At 37.4% G+C, this 17,904-nt stretch overlaps 1 protein-coding gene across 1 annotated transcript; it reads right to left on the reverse strand.

Moving 5' to 3' along the window:
- Window positions 1-11,654: 11,654 nt before the first annotated feature.
- Window positions 11,655-14,375, reverse strand: LOC133863222 (E3 ubiquitin-protein ligase RSL1-like). The gene is made up of 3 exons (XM_062299185.1): window positions 13,682-14,375; window positions 12,583-12,656; window positions 11,655-11,897 (listed from the first exon to the last, which is right to left on the reverse strand). Exons 1-3 carry the CDS (start codon window positions 14,373-14,375, stop codon window positions 11,655-11,657), a joined length of 1,011 nt encoding a protein of 336 aa, XP_062155169.1.
- Window positions 14,376-17,904: the final 3,529 nt, after the last annotated feature.

The raw sequence follows: 17,904 nt of genomic DNA on the forward strand, positions 1-17,904 counted from the left end.
TGGACACAGAGAAAGGTTCGGACAGAAAGTTCTTGTCGTCCGGACGAATGATGCTTGGACAGTTGAGCTTTCGGACGGTATGTCACGTCGTCCGGATGGCTGCAAGGGATCCGATTTCACTGATTTGTAGACTGTGCAGAATCTTCTAGATGACCTCTGAATAGCTGAATCCCTGTTTAAATGCATTATTACATATAAGTGATTTTGTCCAACAGAATATAGCCAATTACAAACTAACAAACTCAAAAAGTCAAAAGATCCCAATTTCCTAATTAAGACCTAATTTTCCTTGATAATTATCTAGGGCACTACATTCTTCCCTTCTTATAAAAATTTCATTCTCGAAATTTCACAAAGACATACTTAAGGAGAATTAGTAATATTACCTCCTATCTAAAGCCTCATTGTCCCCATGCTCAGTAGTCCTTTGAGTAATCTTGTTCCACCCATTTACTAGTATATCTACTCCTTCATCTTCGAACAGGTGTGGGTAATTACCCTATAGGTCATCGAGAGCATCATAGTCGATGTTGCCTACACTATACCAACCTTCATCTGTCTCGACTCCCAAATCCATTAGCTCACAAAGAAAGGAATTCTATACGCAGTCTAGGTTCGTAGGTATCCTTGTCATAGTCCTTACGCTTCCTGGATAGGAAAACATTCCTCTTAGTTATTCCCATCAATCCTAATAGAATCTAAAGAAAATGGACATGATCCTCAAACAAATGTGACTAGTGGTTCCTCATATCCTGCTCTACTTCCTGAGGTGCTTCTTTTACCCCATGATTGTGCCATAGTACCTTCACAAGGGAATTGTCTTAGTTCACAAAACGTGCTCCTTGCGATCCAAGATTTTTATGGGCTTTTCTTCGTAGGTTAGCTCATCTTCTATTCCCAAAGGTTCGTATTTTACTACCAGACCAAGGTTAGGGATGTATTTCAATAACATCGACACATGGAAGACGTCATGTGTTCCCGCCAAATCTAGCGGTAGAGCAACTCGATAAGCTAACTTTCCAATTCTTTGTTAGACTTCAAACGGTCCAATGAATCGAGGGCTTAACTTCCCCTTCTTGCCAAATCGCATCACTCCCTTCATTGGAGGTATCTTCAAGAACACCTGATCTTCGACCTCAAACTCTAATGCTCGCCTTCGTTTATCAACGTAGCTCTTCTGTCGACTTTGTACTGCTACCATCCTTTGTCTGATAACGACTATCTTGTCCTTAGTGTCTTGAGTGAGCTCTGTCTCCAATAATTGTTGTTCTCCTACTTTACTCCAATACAGGGGCGATTGACATTTCCATTCACAGAGTGCTTCATTGGGTGGCATTCAAATAGTGGCCTGGTAGCTATTGTTATAAGCGAACTCAATCAATGGTAGGTATTGGATCCAACTCCCCTTGAAATCCAATACGCAAGCACGCAACATATCTTCCAAGATTTGATTGAGTTGTTCTGATTGGCCATCAGTTTGGGGTGAAATGCAGTATTGAACTTCAAGTCTGTCCCCATTTCCATGTGTAAACTTTGTCAAAACCTTGAAGTAAACTCTGAATCTCTATTCAAAATGATTGTTAATGTTACTCCGTGCAGTCGCACTGTGTTATGCACGTACAACCTTGCCCGACTTATCCATAGGGTCTTTTAATCTTACAGGAATGAAATGCGCGCTTTTCACTACTACCCAAATAGAATCTTATCCGGTCATATCCTTGGTAGACCTAGGATGAAATCCATTGCAATTTTATCTCATTTGCACTTAGGTATTAGTAGGGGCTTGAGCATTCCTACCGGCCTTTGGTATTCTGCTTTAACTTCCTGGCATGTGAGGCACAACTCAACGTACTTGACAATCTCCCTCTTCATAATGTTCCACCAATAGGTTGTCTTCAGATCCTTGTACATCTTGGTACTTCCAAGATGCACAGTGAAAAATAAAGCAACTTCTAATTTAACCGTGTGTGTACAACGTGTAACAAAATATCAAAATGCGGAATATAAATGAGACATATATTTTGTTAACGAAATGAAAACTCAATTAAGAGAAAAGCCACTCCGGGGCAACCAAACCCAGGATTTTTACTATTCAAAAGACATAGCTAGTTACAAAGCAGTAACACTCACATACCCCTAATGCAGTGGTCATACCTTGAATTCTGATGCGTAACCCAACGCGAACACCTCCCAACCAGGTCTCCTACCTGAAGGGGTCTTCAATGGAATCATTTACCTTAGGGCTCCTCCCTAAGATAAACTTCGACACGAGCACAACAACAGCACTTTAGCAACGGCTTGAGACCAAATTGATTAGCACAAAAACTCATAAATTATACTCTCTAAGCTCTAAGGAATTCAATACTGAATTCTTACAAAATACATGCCTAGAGGCCTCTATTATAGGCTACAGAAGACCTAAATTGAGTCTGGAAGGATTTTCTTTAGGTGGCATTCAGACGGTAGCTGAGAGCGTCCGGATGGCCAACTGTGCAACCGACTTTCCAAAATCACTGATATTCTTTCCTGAATAGGGCTGCGTTTGGACTATTCCACTTCAGCTGCGCACAATTTCCAGAATAAGGACTGGCGTCCTAATAGTGTTGCCTTGACATCCAGACGATTGCAAATCTATTCCACGTCTTGCCTTATCAAGGATAGCGTTCGGACGGTGTAGATCTATTGTCCGGACGGTTGCAGCTGTCTTCCTATATCTGTGTCTGCAAAGAAAATCCTTTTACTTGTCGAACACTAAATGGCATCCGGACGTGTTGTTGAGACGTCTGAACGGATGTAACTTTGAACAGTTTGAAGCTTCTGGACACTGATGAGAGTCCGAACAGAATAACCACATCGTCTGGACGGATGTTTTTTGACTGATGAGCGTCTGGACGGTTGACAGGGACGTCTGGACGGATGCAAGGGATTCAACTTTTCTGTCTTGAAATCCGTATAGAATCTTCTTGAAGCACATAACCAACATGTAGATTCTGAATATACATAACATCCCTAATTAAAAGGGAACGTTACATAGAAGTGATTTTGTCCAACAGAATGCAGCCAATCACAAACTAACACACAATGTATAAAGATCGATGATCCTCGCTCATGATCTCCTTCCTTAGCTCCTTGCTTCTTGGCACACAAATTTGATTGAATTGGGTAAACGTCCCATCATTCCTTAAACGAAACTCCTTTGCTTTCCCTCCTCGAGCTGCTTCCTGATCTGATGACAATCGGGATCAACTTCCTGGGCGTCCTTGATCCTTTCCAGTAGTATCGATTGAATCACCATACTTGACAAAAGTACTGGCGAATCTCTAGTCACAACCTCAAGTTTCAATCTCTCGACCTCCATTATCAACTGAAGTTGAGAAATACTTAAGGTTGCGAGTTTGATTGATGACTTTCTGCTTAAAGCGTCAGCTACCGCATTAGCTCTACCCGGATGATAATTGATCTTGTAATCATAATCCTTGATCAACTTTAACCACCTCTTTTGCCTCATATTTAATTCCTTTTGGGTAAAGAAATATTTCAAGCTCTTGTGGTTTGTATAAATTTTGCACTTTTTACCGTACAAATAGTGCCTCCAAATATTCAAAGCAAAAATAATGGCGGTGACCTCCAGATCATAGGTTGGGTAATTTTGTTTGTAGTACTTAACTTGGCGTGAAGTGTAAGCGATCACCTTATTGTTATGCATTAGTATACTTCTCAATCTTTTCTTTAAGGCGTCACTGTACACTACAAAATTCCCGAATTATGTAGGTAGCGCTAGAACAGGTGCTGACACCAATCACCTTTTCAAATGTTGAAAACTCTCTTTGCAAGCATCCATCCAGAAGTAGTGAGCGTTCTCCCTTGTGAGGATAGTCAAAGGCCCTAATAGTTTGGAAAACCCTTCAATGAAGCGATGATAGTAGTCGGCTAGTCCTAGAAAACTCTGGATTTCATGGACACTTGTTGGCCTTCCCCATTCTATTTCTGCCATCATCTTCTTGGGATCTACTGATACTCCTTTACCAAAGATCACATGCCCAAGGAAGGACACGCTATCCAACCAAAATTCACACTTCTCAAGCTTAGCGTAGTGTTGCTCCCGTCAAAGTCTCTCCAACGTCTTTTGTAAGTACAACGCGTGATCCTCCTGATTCTTGGAATAAATCAAAATGTTGTTGATAAAGACAACTATGAATTTCCAGGTGGTCGTGAAAAACTCTATTCATAATGTCCATGGAAATCACGGGGGAATTGGTAAGTCCGAACGATATTAACAAGAACTCATAACGAGTTGATACACCGTCTTGGGGATATCCTCCTCCTTCATCCTAAGTTGGTGATAACTCGATCATAGATCGATCTTTGAAAATACGCTGGCGCCTTGCAGTTGGTCCAACAAGTCGTGGATTCTAGGAAACGGATACTTGTTCTTGATCGTGACTTTGTTCAGCCCCTGATAATCGATGCACATCTTCATTGATCCATCGTTCTTCTTATGAATAACATGGGCACTCCCATGATGATAAACGCAGGCGGATAAATTCTTTGTCCAATAACTCTGGCAGCTCCTTCAACACCATCCCATACGATGCCTTCGATATGGGTCCCGGTCTCGGAATGCATTCTATTCCAAATTCGATCTCCCTCTCGGGTGATAACCCAGAATAGTCTGTTGAGAAGACATCTGGAAAATCGCATACCACAAGAATTTCTTATAAGTCCTTCTCCTTCTTCTCTGCGACTTTGGTGATGAAAGCTAAGTACGGTTGGCCTCCATCGACTATGAGCCTCCTTGCTTAAATGGCAGACACCACTGAAGGTAGAGACTTAACTCACGATCCTATGAACATAATTTTTGCCTCTCCTTAGGGTTTAAGCGTCACGAGTTTTTGTACACAGTTGATACTAGCAAAATGTTTAGCTAACCAATCCATCCCTAGGATTACGTCATACCCGTGAAAAGGTAATACTACTAGGTTAGCAAGAAGAATCCTCCCATTATAGGTAATATTATTTTTCATAAACAGACTCCCGGGTGAGTCTCTGTCATCGGTTACATCTTTACTCCCGACCACACCCTCTGATGCACACTCGAACTCTGTAGCTTGGATGCATACTCGGACTCCGCGGCTTTGGATACATGCTCGGGTTGTTGCCCTCCTCGGTATTCACTTAGGCAAATCTGACTATTTGCCTTAGTGATTGGAGGGTAGCTTAGTTGTAATTTGCGAAGTTATGATTTACCCGGTTAAGTGCTCTCTTGGAAATAACTTAGATGAGTTATTGTTTTTCTAACTTATTGAGATCTCACTCGATAGCCATTGCACCTCGAGTTCCCGAACCCGGGATACGAGACATCACCCATGATAATTACTTTGAGAAAGGCGGCAAGCTTCAGGTGCGGATTCCAGAAAATTCAAATCCAAAGGAAATGCTGGTAATTAATTTTCTTACATGCAAATTTCAAATAAGAGAATTGAGGGGTAACTGTTGGGAAAATTATTATTCCCCATAACTCAAATGAGCCCAGAACCGAACTCCGGGCCCAGTCGGTTTGATCGACCTGAAAAGGCTCGGTCGGGTACGAAACTATAGCCAAGATTTGCTGTAATCATGGGTTCCGAAAGGCCCAGGATCTGTAGAGCGTTATCTTTCTAATTAGGAAACGCTCTCGGAAGATCTGGGCCTAGATAAGCAGAGATCCTAGGCCCCGAAGAATCTAGAGAGATGATCGCCTATCCCAAGAGATCCGATGAGTAAATTAAGGCGATCTCGGGAAATTCGGGATCCCCTGAATAACCTAAACACGACCATGGTCCTATAAATAGGCAGCTATTCCCAGGTATCAATGAGACTGAACTTTTCTAACACTGAATACTCCCTGAAATTATATTGGACACTCCCTGAGATCGTCTACTGACTTAGACATTGGAGTGGGATTGTCGGTATCCCCGACGCAGTGTTTATTATTTTGTAGATTACGAAAAACAAGGCAAATCAAATGTTGACACGTCACCAAACTGGAAAACTATACTAACAAGTAGCATGTGAGATATGATGTTTGTGAATAATACTAGGAAAAATAGAATTTCACTCCAAGAGTAATGGTGCAATTCAATTTTCTCCCTCAGTTTTTATAACCGACTTTTAACTTCTTTTTTTTCACATTTTTCACCGCACTCCCACCATTAAAAACTATTTAAAATTGCTCCTGCGTAGCATTAATCTTGTTCTGTAAATACCACGTAAGCAATTTTGTCACATCAATTAACAAAAAAAAAGAAAGAAAAAAAAAGGGTGAAATTTGGAGAGGATTTAGGTTGAGTACACCTAGTCCATAGTGGGTTGTAAAGAAGTAGACAAGTTGGATGAAGAGGACCACTTAAACCTTTTTTTTTCTTTTGTTGTTGTTGTTGTTTTTTTTTTTTTTTTCTTTTTTACATCAAACGATGAAAAATGCTATATATTAAAGATATGACATGTTATCGAGGAATCAAAAAAGAAAAAACATTTCAAAAGACTTTTTCTTTACTTTTGAAGAGACACTTCTTAGACAATTTTTTGCTCAAAGCTTTTATACGACATAAAATGTAAAAATCTGATAAAAATATACTCAATTCTTATTGTTAACATGTCACATTTTTAATATGTAGCATTTTTTATATTATTTGATACATAAAACGGCCTAAATTTAAATAATTTGATAACCTATAATTTTTTTTAAAAAAGTAATTGTAGGAACTGATCTACTTTCCATGCGCATGAAATTAATTTTGGTTTACTGCGGATGCGCAGGACAGTTGTCGATCATTGGAGGGTGGGCCACGCTATTAGAAACTTACGCTGAGATTTTCCTTTTTAGGCGATAAAACTAGCTAGCGATATATCATGCAATCATCCAACGTTTGAATTGAGGTGATGATGACATTCTGGTCCATCTTCAAAGATCTCAACAAAAAACCTCCAATGGTGGGGACTTAATATACGACCTTTGAATTTGAAAAATGGATCATTCCATCACCAACCTTTGCCATCAAGGAAAGACACAGTAAAAAGGAGCACGAGTTCTGCTTTTGCCCTCGATCTTTGTTGTCTAAAAGTCAAGCCCAGGAAGAGTCCAAGACTAGATTAATGCGAAAAAGGAAGGCAAAACTGCACAAACCAGCTAAAAAGAGGGGATCGAAAGAGAAAGTTAAACGAAATGGCCGGGATCGACACGTACAGAGGGGAGGTGGTGCAATTATTGGGAGGCTCATTGATGGCAGTAAAGAGGTGGGGGGGGTAGATGTAGGGTCATCTTGGCTGTGGTTGTGAATCAAAGCAAAGGCCACTCCATAATTTGTTTCTCCAATTAAGCCACTGAAAGGAGTGTTGTTTTATACTTTAACCATGTTCATAAAGAAAAAGTTTTTGGGACGTTGATGAAGAAAGAAGCTTCGTGCATCTTCCATCTTCCATGATCTTGATCATTATCTGGCCTCTTCAATATTGTCAACTAAACTTTATTAACTTTTGCTAAACCCTATGTTTTTGAAAGTGATGGCAAACAGGCAAAGTGATCGACACATGAAAGAAACGGAATTAATTAATTTTAAGCCACATACTCTTAGGATCGACATTGACATGGTGTTAGCTAGAATATATTACCATATTGATTTTATATTATAAGACTTGATTTCAACATTAATTGTAAAGGATTAGAATCAAATTATATTTGAATACAATTAAATTTGATATATTCAAATATAATTTGATTTGGTATCTCATACCGTTTTGTTTTCTCTTGACATCCCTATAATATATGGATCATTCATTTTACAATACAAGAGCAAAATATAGTCTTAGAGTTTTATTCTATGCATGTATGTCATTAATTTAATTATGTAAAATTTCTTGTGTTTATTTTCTTTATTTTATGATAATCTTTTCGGTTTCACGCAAACAGATAAAGAACAAGAAAGATAAAGAATTGGCATTTCACTAAACAAATGAATTTGGTGTCATATTAGGGGAATGGGGTCTTACCACTAAGAAGAGTAATCAAAACTTACAAAAGAATAAAATCTGTTTATTCATCAATTCTAATATGTCCATTGGAATACAAAAGAAAACTTAAATAAACATTGACAAAACCCTGATCCTAATTTGACTCGATGACTAAATTCTAACCATAATTTGCCTGAGTTGATTATTGAATTCTAACCACGATTTTGGCCTAATTAAATTGATTATTGAATTACAAAATAACACAACTCTTACAATTAAATAAAACATAAAATTATAAAATATTAATAACATAAATAAAATTAAAAGACCCTATTATTTATTTCTCATCTTGCATCAACTCTAATTTATATATTATAATTGAAATCCAATTAAGGGGTCTCACTGTCAACTTAATGCTCGCTCATGTCAAAACCTGCCGACATATATAATTGCGTGACATGCTTAATTAAGCCGCCCCATATAAACAGAATGATTTAAATGCATCATATCACACATGTTAAGCACCAATTATATGGAAATACTAGTTTCTGTGCAGTTAAAATTAGATTTGGATTACTTCCTGAATTTTTCACTGGATATAAATCTTAAACAATGAACGGATAAGATTGAAAGATTGATCAAAGAGAAAGCACACCTTTTTTTTTTTTTTTTTTTTTTTAGCGAAAGCAATCTTGTCTGTTCATTTTGTTCACTGGAGGCCATCCAAATACGTTAAAATTATCAACGGGAAAATAGTACATAAAAGGCTACTTAATTATGATGAATTAACTTGGGAAAAGTCATAATAAATTATATAGACTTGGATCGGGGGTTTCGTATTTATTAATTCATTAGTATTGATGAGTTCATTAGCAACCGACAGAAAATTGATAATTGGATCCGGTTACTGTGCGGTACTAAAAAGTACCGCACAATCTACTGTAGTTTTGGGAACGGCTGGGATACAGCCGTTCCGAAGAGCCAGCCTTTTTTTTAGTACCGTAAACGTCTCTTGATGGATAATTGTAGATGGACCGACGACTCGTATGGGTGCGCAGTCACGTACAAGAGACAAACAAAATATCATGTGATGTGGTCAAACGTGAATTGAAGATGAATTAATGCAAAGATAGAGCTAGCACCCGTACCCCACCTAATTAAATTTTGAAAACAACTGATCCCGAAGAGACTCGCCTTGCGTAACCCATCCTTTAAATTGCTAGCATGCAGGCAGAGTGATACTGCAATAGCATAATTAATGCGAGAATATAAATGCTGATGCCATGTCGATCTGCCTCGTCTTTGTATTAAGCATTGCTTTTACATAGGCTTGAAAATTCGAATTGTAGTGTCAATATGTTGGGTTAATTTGATAAAAAATGTATCATTGACGCGTCATAAATATATTATAATGTGTCATAAATAAGTTGATGGGTCATCAACGGGTTGGTGGGTCATAAACGGATTATAGCCTAAACTCAAACCCTATATGTTCGTGTCGAATTCACGGGTCGTGTCAAAATTGCAAAGCATACTCCCACGTATCAGTATGGCCAGGTGTCACTCCTTGGTTGAGCATTTTTTGTCGTGCATGGCTTTCGACCCTACGTTCTGTAGTGAGGTCGGTCGATCGATCCCCTAGCTACCATGTGTCATCGATCTGCTGGTTGACTGGTAATAGAAACGAATCCTTCCCGCCTGGCGTGCTTCAGCTATCACCTGATTCTCTGTAAGAAATATAAGAGACAATATATATAAAGAAATACTATACATTTAAACACTCTTTTTCAAAATTTGGTTCAAATCTGATGTATCACAATCTTAGGAGATCTAGCATTTTGAAAAGATGACACATCAGGTTAAACCCAAATTTTTTTTTAAAAAAAGTTAAAATGTCTAGCATTTCTCATATATATATATATATAATGTGGTGATTCCTTGTAACGTGTCTTGGAATCGCTAGTGAGCTGATCCACCCAATTGTATAGTAAACCTTTTCTACAAAATTTTTCTAAGGCTCAACAACCTCGAAAGATGTAAAAAATTCTATCACTAGTCTTAATCCCGAATTAAAACAAGTCTTTAAGTCATAATTTCGTCCTTTGACACTACATGTTTGAGAAATGACACATTTTTTAGCCAAAACTCATACTTTTTGAATTTGTTGTACATCTTATTTTCCCGTAGTATTTCCAACATTTTTTCAAGATGGTCAGTTGAGTAGACACTACAAAAAAAATCAATTTTTTTGATTAACTAATATTAATGTATCAGAGGGTTTGATACGTCAGTATTTTTTTTCTTGATGAGCCTTTTCTGACGTGTCTGACACGTCATTGATAAGGACTTAGAAAAATCGGTTAATGACATGGCAAAAGTTGCCACATCACCTAATTGTGACGTGGCAACATTGGAAATTCACAAATTTTTGTGACGTGGCAATTACACCACATCACTTTTCGGTGATTTGGTAACTTTTACCACATCACCAAATATAATGATGTGGCATATGCCGCGTGCGTCATTAGTTTTTGTGATGCCCCAATTTGCCATGTCACAAATGTTAGTGACGTGGCTTAATTGCCACGTTAGTTAGTATTTTTTTTAAAAAAAGGATTTTTTTTTTTTGTTTTTCTTTTAAGGGTGTCTGAAATAGATTTTTTAAAATTATTGTCGGTTAACCTAGTAGACAATTTACATTTCCATGGCCAAAACTCGTAGTGGCCATACTGGGTTCTAATTATCGTCTTATGAACGCCTATGCTTTGTACCTTCAATTGGTGGACCCCGACCGGAGGTCTGCCTTTGTAAATACACTCGCTCCCTTAAGTTGATCAAACAAATCGTCGATCCTTAATAGGTGTATTTGTTCTTCACTGTTACTCGGTTCAACTCTCGACAATCTATGCACATCTGTATAGTACAATCTTTCTTCTTCATGAACATGGGTGCTTCCCATAGTGATGCTCATGGATGGATTACGCCTTTGTCCATAACCTCTTGGAGTTGCACCTTCAACTCCCTAAGCTCTGCGGTGGCAATCTGATAGGGCGCCTTATGCATTGGTGAGGTTAATTCCAAGCACCAACTCAAAATGAAAAATTTGATCTCATAGTCTATCAGTAACCTGGGAAATCCTTCGGAAGCACATCGGGATAATTCCTAACCTCCCGAATGTCTGCCGGTTTCACCTCTACATGAGGCTTCGAGATGACGCGAAGAAAGCATGGTTACCATCCTCGATCAATTCATCTCCTTGCTTGAACTACTGAGAAGACAGACGGGGTAGCTCGCCCTTGCACACCACTGAACTTGAACTCCTCGTCACTAGGTGATATGAAAGTCACTTCCTTCCTCTAGCAATCGCTGCTCGCTTAGTGCTTCAATAGTCAATCCATTCCTAGGATTACACCGAAACCAAGCATTTTGAACCTAACCAACTTCACCGGAAGTGTTTTTCCTTTGATAGTGATGGGACAGTTGTGTACCGGCCACTTGCTTTCATATTATGGTGTTCCCTACGCGTGTTGTTGCATATATGTTCTGCAAAAGGGGTTCAGTATTTATGCTACGCAGTTTTACATAAGTGGCAAAGATAAACGAGTGTGTAGCTTCTAAATCCAAAAGTGTGCAAGCGTGGCTACCAAAAAGAGGAAGGGTACCTGTCACCACTTCAGCTTCTTTTGCCTTCGTGTCAACCTCTCCTGGGGTGAGTACATACACTTGAGCCTGGGCAAGTGGTCTTTGTCCTTGCTGATTGCTGCCTCTTTGCGGCCTTGCTCCTCCCATGGTTGCCGCGGGGCAATCTTTGTGGCCCGCATGACCACAACAGAAGCATGTCCCGGCTCTCGTTCTGTACTCTCTAGCATGCGGCCTCCCAAATTTGGTACATGGGGGCCTTTGTCCTCCTTGGAATACAGGGAAATTGGGCATCTGTCGTTTCCTTAGCTCTACCTAGGCAACAACACGACAAAGCTCTCCCTCAACGATAGTGACAACATTCACCAGCTTGGAGAAATCTTTGATCTTAAAGGACACGTACGATCTGAATCCGTGGGTGCAAGTCCGCTTGCTCGTGTATATGTGTTGCAAGAATGGGTTTCCTAGCGGACTGTGGCTCCCGACATCTGTGTCCCAACTTCCACATCTACCGTTGCACAAACTGTTCGGGGCCCAAATATATACAAGTCGTTCATTGTCTCAATTAGGCAAGGTTGTAGTTAGTATGTAAAACAGTATTAACGTACGTCTCGGCATGCTGTCTTTAATTATACGTGTCAGATATACAAAAATGTAGATCTTTGATTAATATAGTAATAAAATAATTCTTCTTAATTTGCTTTATATTAATAATTCCATGCAGCTTTCCAAAGGAATTGCTCTTCTAGCCATGTGCATATATGTGACACTTTGCAATTAGTTTGTTTTAATTATTAAAATACTGAAGAATTAATTGCTGACAAGGGATAATTTCATAATGCTAAAAGTTTCATAAAATAAACAATTCCAAGCATTAAAACATTCGATTGCCACTAGATTGAAAATTATATGACTAATCGCATTCCTAATGCATTCTGTTGGCCTTTGAAGCACGTTCTTGATATTTTCAACATCCATGGGATTGACTCCAATTAGATCCGCAGCCATAACAAAATTGAAAACCACACCTGTAAAAACGAGAAAGAAAAAGAAATAGATAAAATCCAACATGGAAAAAAAATAAAATAAAATGATGCCCAACAAGTCCTATCAGTCAGCATAAACATTTCAGTTTGTTAATCTATTTTGGAGAGTGTTTTTTTGTTTAACAGTGTCCTAGTATGACATAAAAGTTAAAATAGTTTTGAATGTTTTATATTTTTGGTTATTTATTAAGGACAATGATCTTATCTATTTCATTTGAAACTATTTATTTTGTGGTCAAAATTTAAATTTGTTTCATTTAATGGTATACATGATATGATCACATTATTTAAATTTTTTAATAGACGTGCCAAGATTGATATCATACACACCGTTAAATGTAAAATCTTTAAATTCTAACCATGAAATTGATAGTAACATGTCTATTAAATTTTTTAAATAATGTGGTATCATATACTTCATCCGTTAGATGTACAAACTTTAAATCATGACTATAAAATAGATAAACGCACATCTATTAAAAAATTTAAATAATATGACATCATGGGCGTACTCTATTAGATACATCAATTTTAAATCCTGACTATAATTATTCATTTCAAATGAAATGGAGATGATGCTTGCCTCGCATTAATGTCGACTGAAAAGAAAAGAGATAATAAATAAGAAGAAACTTTTAACAAAGGGAGCCTTCATCTTCTGGTACGCCTTATCATGCATCTTATAAGTTCTATCATCTATGTATCAAAACATCAGCCTGTTTGTCACAGTTTTTATTAATCGATCATTATAATCTTTTAAAATCATGTCTAGTAGTAGTTGAGATAAAAGCTCTAAATTGCTAAATTAAGTTTTTGAATTTTTGGCCGAGTCCATTTATATATTTTCATAGGAGTGATATATATATATCAGATGATTAAATTATTGGTCGTCGATCTCCTTCTATCGCATAATTAATCAAAAACTAAGAAATAGGGTGTGCAAATTAACCTGCATGAAATGTGCAAGCAGCCGTCGATCTTTTCCACGTAGAACTTGCATCGGGGACATCTCTTCCATTTTTTGGTCTTAGCAAGGTCCATCACCATGATATCTTCTCTCTCTCTTTCGTCTTTGCTTAGTTCTTGAAATTCCCTGCATTCAATCCCTGCATGCCATGAAACCTTGCACTGAGCACAGAACAGTCTTCTACAGTCCGGACACTCCGCTCTAGTCACAACCTCCCCTCCGTCGTCGACAAGCATAGCCGAACAGTCCTTGAATGGGCAGTAAAACTTCTCAGCCGCAAGAATCAAGGATTCACAAAGGGCATCGTTCCATCGATCATACACTTCTGGCGGAATAATGGAACGGCAAAACTGAGGCTCCAAGAGGCCTCTACATTTCGGATCAGGGCACTTTACCGTTGATATATTTTCCTGTATACTTATTGCAACATATTTGCCAGTACAATCCGAACAAAACGAGTGGGCGCAGCTATTGTTGATGACCATTTCCCTGGTTGGTTTCCAATCCATGCAAATCGCGCAGAAGCTTTGAGTAGATTCACCAGTTTCTTCCTCCACTCGTGATTCGCTTTTCATTGTTGAAGAGATTGCTGAGGACATGAGAGCTTCTTGAAGCTGTAACTCTTGCGCGTATTTCTCATCTGAGATTGGAAATACTTCTTCTTCGTCACAGAGAGCTGAGAAGTAGAAGTCGTCAATTAAGAGAAGGCTATCAGAAGTTGATGTTAATGCCATATTTCTGCTTTCTATTCTTTTTCACTCTGCTTCTTAAATATCGTTTTGTTTCTGTTGATATATACATGAACCTCTAGTCTAGGGGATCTAGAGAGTCTTGTCTAGTATTCTGGAGAGATTGGTATCGGGGTTTGAAACGTATACAATGAGTTTTAACTGCCAGTAACTTCCCCATGCATATCTATAAATCTCCAAAGTCTCTTTGCCGGCTGTACTACCGATTTAAAGATTTATTTATTTATTTATTTTTATGGTTAACAATTTGAAAACCAAATGTGAAAGATTCTTTGTAAGACCTATCTATCCGACTAAATTTCTGACCGTCCGCCTACTTGTTACCGTTAAGACATGTAGGCCCTATAAATTTGAGAAATTGTTGAAAATACGGGTCAATGCAAATAGAGATTTTCAACAATTTTACATTTCAGATTGCTAGCAATTCAGACAACAAATGTAAGAGAGTCTCTATAAGGCCTATCTGTCCAAGCAGGTCTCTGACAACCTACTCATTTGTTGGGACAGGTGGGTCTCATAAAGGCTTTCTCACATTTGCTGTTCAAATTACTAGCCACATTTGCTGTTCAAATTACTAGCAATCCAAACAACAAATTACTGAAATTTCGGATCTTAATACTAATGCTTCGTTTGTTTCGACGTAAAATGATTTTCTTCGTAAAATAATTTCGACGAAATCATTTTAAGAAAAAATGATTTTCTCGAAAAAAATTTTGGCGTTTGGCTCGCACGAAAAAATTACAAAAATGCAAAAATCAAAGTTTGGCAAATTCCGCCGGAATTCAGCAACGTCCGGTCGCCGTTGCCGGATCCCGGTGAGAAAATTTGACGGGATTCCGGCCGGAAACTTCTGGATCATGCCGGATCCGTTCATATCCGGCCGGATCCCAGCCGTTTTGGCCAGATCCGGCCCGATCAATGGCAGGATCCGGTCATATCCGGCCGGATCTAGGCCTGCTTGGCCGGAATCCGGCAATATTTCGACCGGAATCTGGTGGCCGGCCTTCGGCGCCTGTGGATGGATTCCGACACTGGCAGGATATCGGCGACTAGATGTTGTCAGACTCCGGCCCGGTTGGATTCCAACGATCGACAATTGCTAAATTCTGATAATCGGATATCAAACGTGCGTGTAAAAACGAAGAGTTTAATTTCGGAAAACGATTTACGGTTTTAAAAATCGTAAATCGTTTTTCGAAAATTAAAGAAGCTTTTACGATTAAACTAAAAACGATTTTCGTTGATCATTATTTTCGCCCCTACCAAACACAGTAAAATGCTGAAATCATTTTACGCCAAAACAAACGGAGCATAAGACTCTTTTATTTTATTTTTTTTTAAAAAAATTCAATTCCTTTCTTTCTGAATTCTATTTTTTTTCTTTTCTTTTCATGTAAATAGAACTTATTGAAAAAGAAGAAAAGAAGTTAATTAGAACTAAGTAGCTCCCTTTTAAACTTGATGGAAGCAACAATAACAGAGAAATGGAGTGAGCACAAAGCCTAATACAGCGTTAATGTGGCCCAAGCCCAGGGTTTTGGGCCGTAGATGAAATATGTGGTTAGAAATTCGAGAAAATGTAAATCATTCGCTTTAGTTATATTGATTTACAATAAGATTCATGAGGAATAAAAATGTTATGACTTATGAAAACTCCTTATGATATGCAAAAATAATAAATAAATCTATATTATCAACTTTCGTTTAAAATTTTGACGAATTCTATTAGCATATCATGTTAAATCTAATTATATAAAGACACGTATCACTTGTAATAGAAAATATATATGATATAAGAACTTTAGAAAAAGAAAAAATGGAAAAGGGGAGTGGTTGGGCTACCGCTATGGCCTTAGCCAAATGGGTGGCTTAGCCACACCCCATCTAGTCAACCTCAAGGTGGCCGAATCACTCCCTGGCTATTTTGGGGATGGTTCTTCCACCCCCTTCGACCATATCTATAGGTGGTCGAATTATTACTTGACCATTTGGGGATGGTTCACCTACTCTTTTCGATTATATCTATAGGTGACTGAACCATCTTCATGATCATAGGCGGCGGCTGAACTACCTCCTAATGGCTAAGAGGTGGTTCAGCCACTCCCTTAGGGTATGTCTGGGGTGACTGAACCACTCCTATAGTCATTGGGGATTGTTTGGCCACCCCCTCAATATATATATATTTCATTTTGGTCATTTGTGGGTGGCTAAACTATCTTCAAATGGTAAAATGTGGTTTGGATTGGCTACCCCTACCAAAAAATGTTAATGTTTCCCATTAACAAAAATATCATTAATAAAATTATATAAATTCTTAAAACTATAAAAAAAAAAAAAAAAAAATTAAAAAAAAAATTAAAAAAAAATTCTAAAAAAGATGAAATAAAATATTATAAAATAAAACAAAACAAAACAAAAATTCATAAAAAGAAAACAAAAAACTTTTAAAAAATGGCTTTTCATTTTTTTTTTTTTAAAAAAAGTCATGTTTTTTGTTTTTTATTTTTTTTGTGATTTTCGTTTATTTAATTTTTTAATAAAAAATTAGCCTTTTTTTTTTTTCTTCTTTTATTTATTTATATTTTCGAATTTATAAAGACATTTTTTATCTTATTGAAAAAATTTTAGGATAATTTTTGTCTTTTTATTGGTTTTGAGAGACATTAACATTTTTTTGGTAGTTTAGAGAGACATTGACAAAATAGGTAGTTTTTTTTTTTTTTTAGGGGAGGAGACATTGGCAATTGTGTGGTAGTTTGAAATAGATATGTGCATTTTTCTCTTATATTTATGATGATTCTGGTAGGTTAAGCTTTTGGGATAGGGTTAACAAAAGAAGCAGGAAGATAAATTAATGCCTTCCAACATGCATCGAAATTGATTAGTCGCATTTTGACATTAGGATCCTCTCCAGTTGAATTGGAGAACATTCAATTGGTTATATTTAGAGGGTAAAATTGTCCACAAAAATGTGAAAAAACCATTTTGTCCTTAAAATAAGACTAACTGGATACTCTCCGGTTCAACTGAATTGGAGAAGATCCTTGTCCCGCCTTTTGAGGGAGAAAAATGATAGAATTTATTCCTTTGCCTATTTTCCGTACATCTCCGCATAGTGGATGGATAAATTCACTATATGATTTGTAAAATGATAGACAATAGATGGGTAAGGGAATGATGGATAACAACTCTTGTACAGGAACCCCACACATATTCAGCTAGTGGTCTAAAAGGAAAAATACATTAACTTACTCCAAATTAGAAATTCAAGGACAACATTAAAATCACTTGAAAAATTTACAATATATTTAATTTTAGGAAAAGTAAATATTCTCTCATCGAACTACTATTCTATTGTCAATGTCTTCCCAAATTACTGTTTGAGTCAATGTCCCTCCAAAATTACAAAAAGTTGTCATCCCAATGCCGGTAAAAAGACAAAAATGACCTTAAATTTTTTTTAATAAAACAAAAATATCTTTATAAATTCAAAAAAGAAATTGTTTTTATTTTT

Source organism: Alnus glutinosa, chromosome 3, assembly GCF_958979055.1.
Source record: "Alnus glutinosa chromosome 3, dhAlnGlut1.1, whole genome shotgun sequence".
In the NCBI taxonomy this organism is placed as follows: Eukaryota; Viridiplantae; Streptophyta; class Magnoliopsida; order Fagales; family Betulaceae; genus Alnus; species Alnus glutinosa.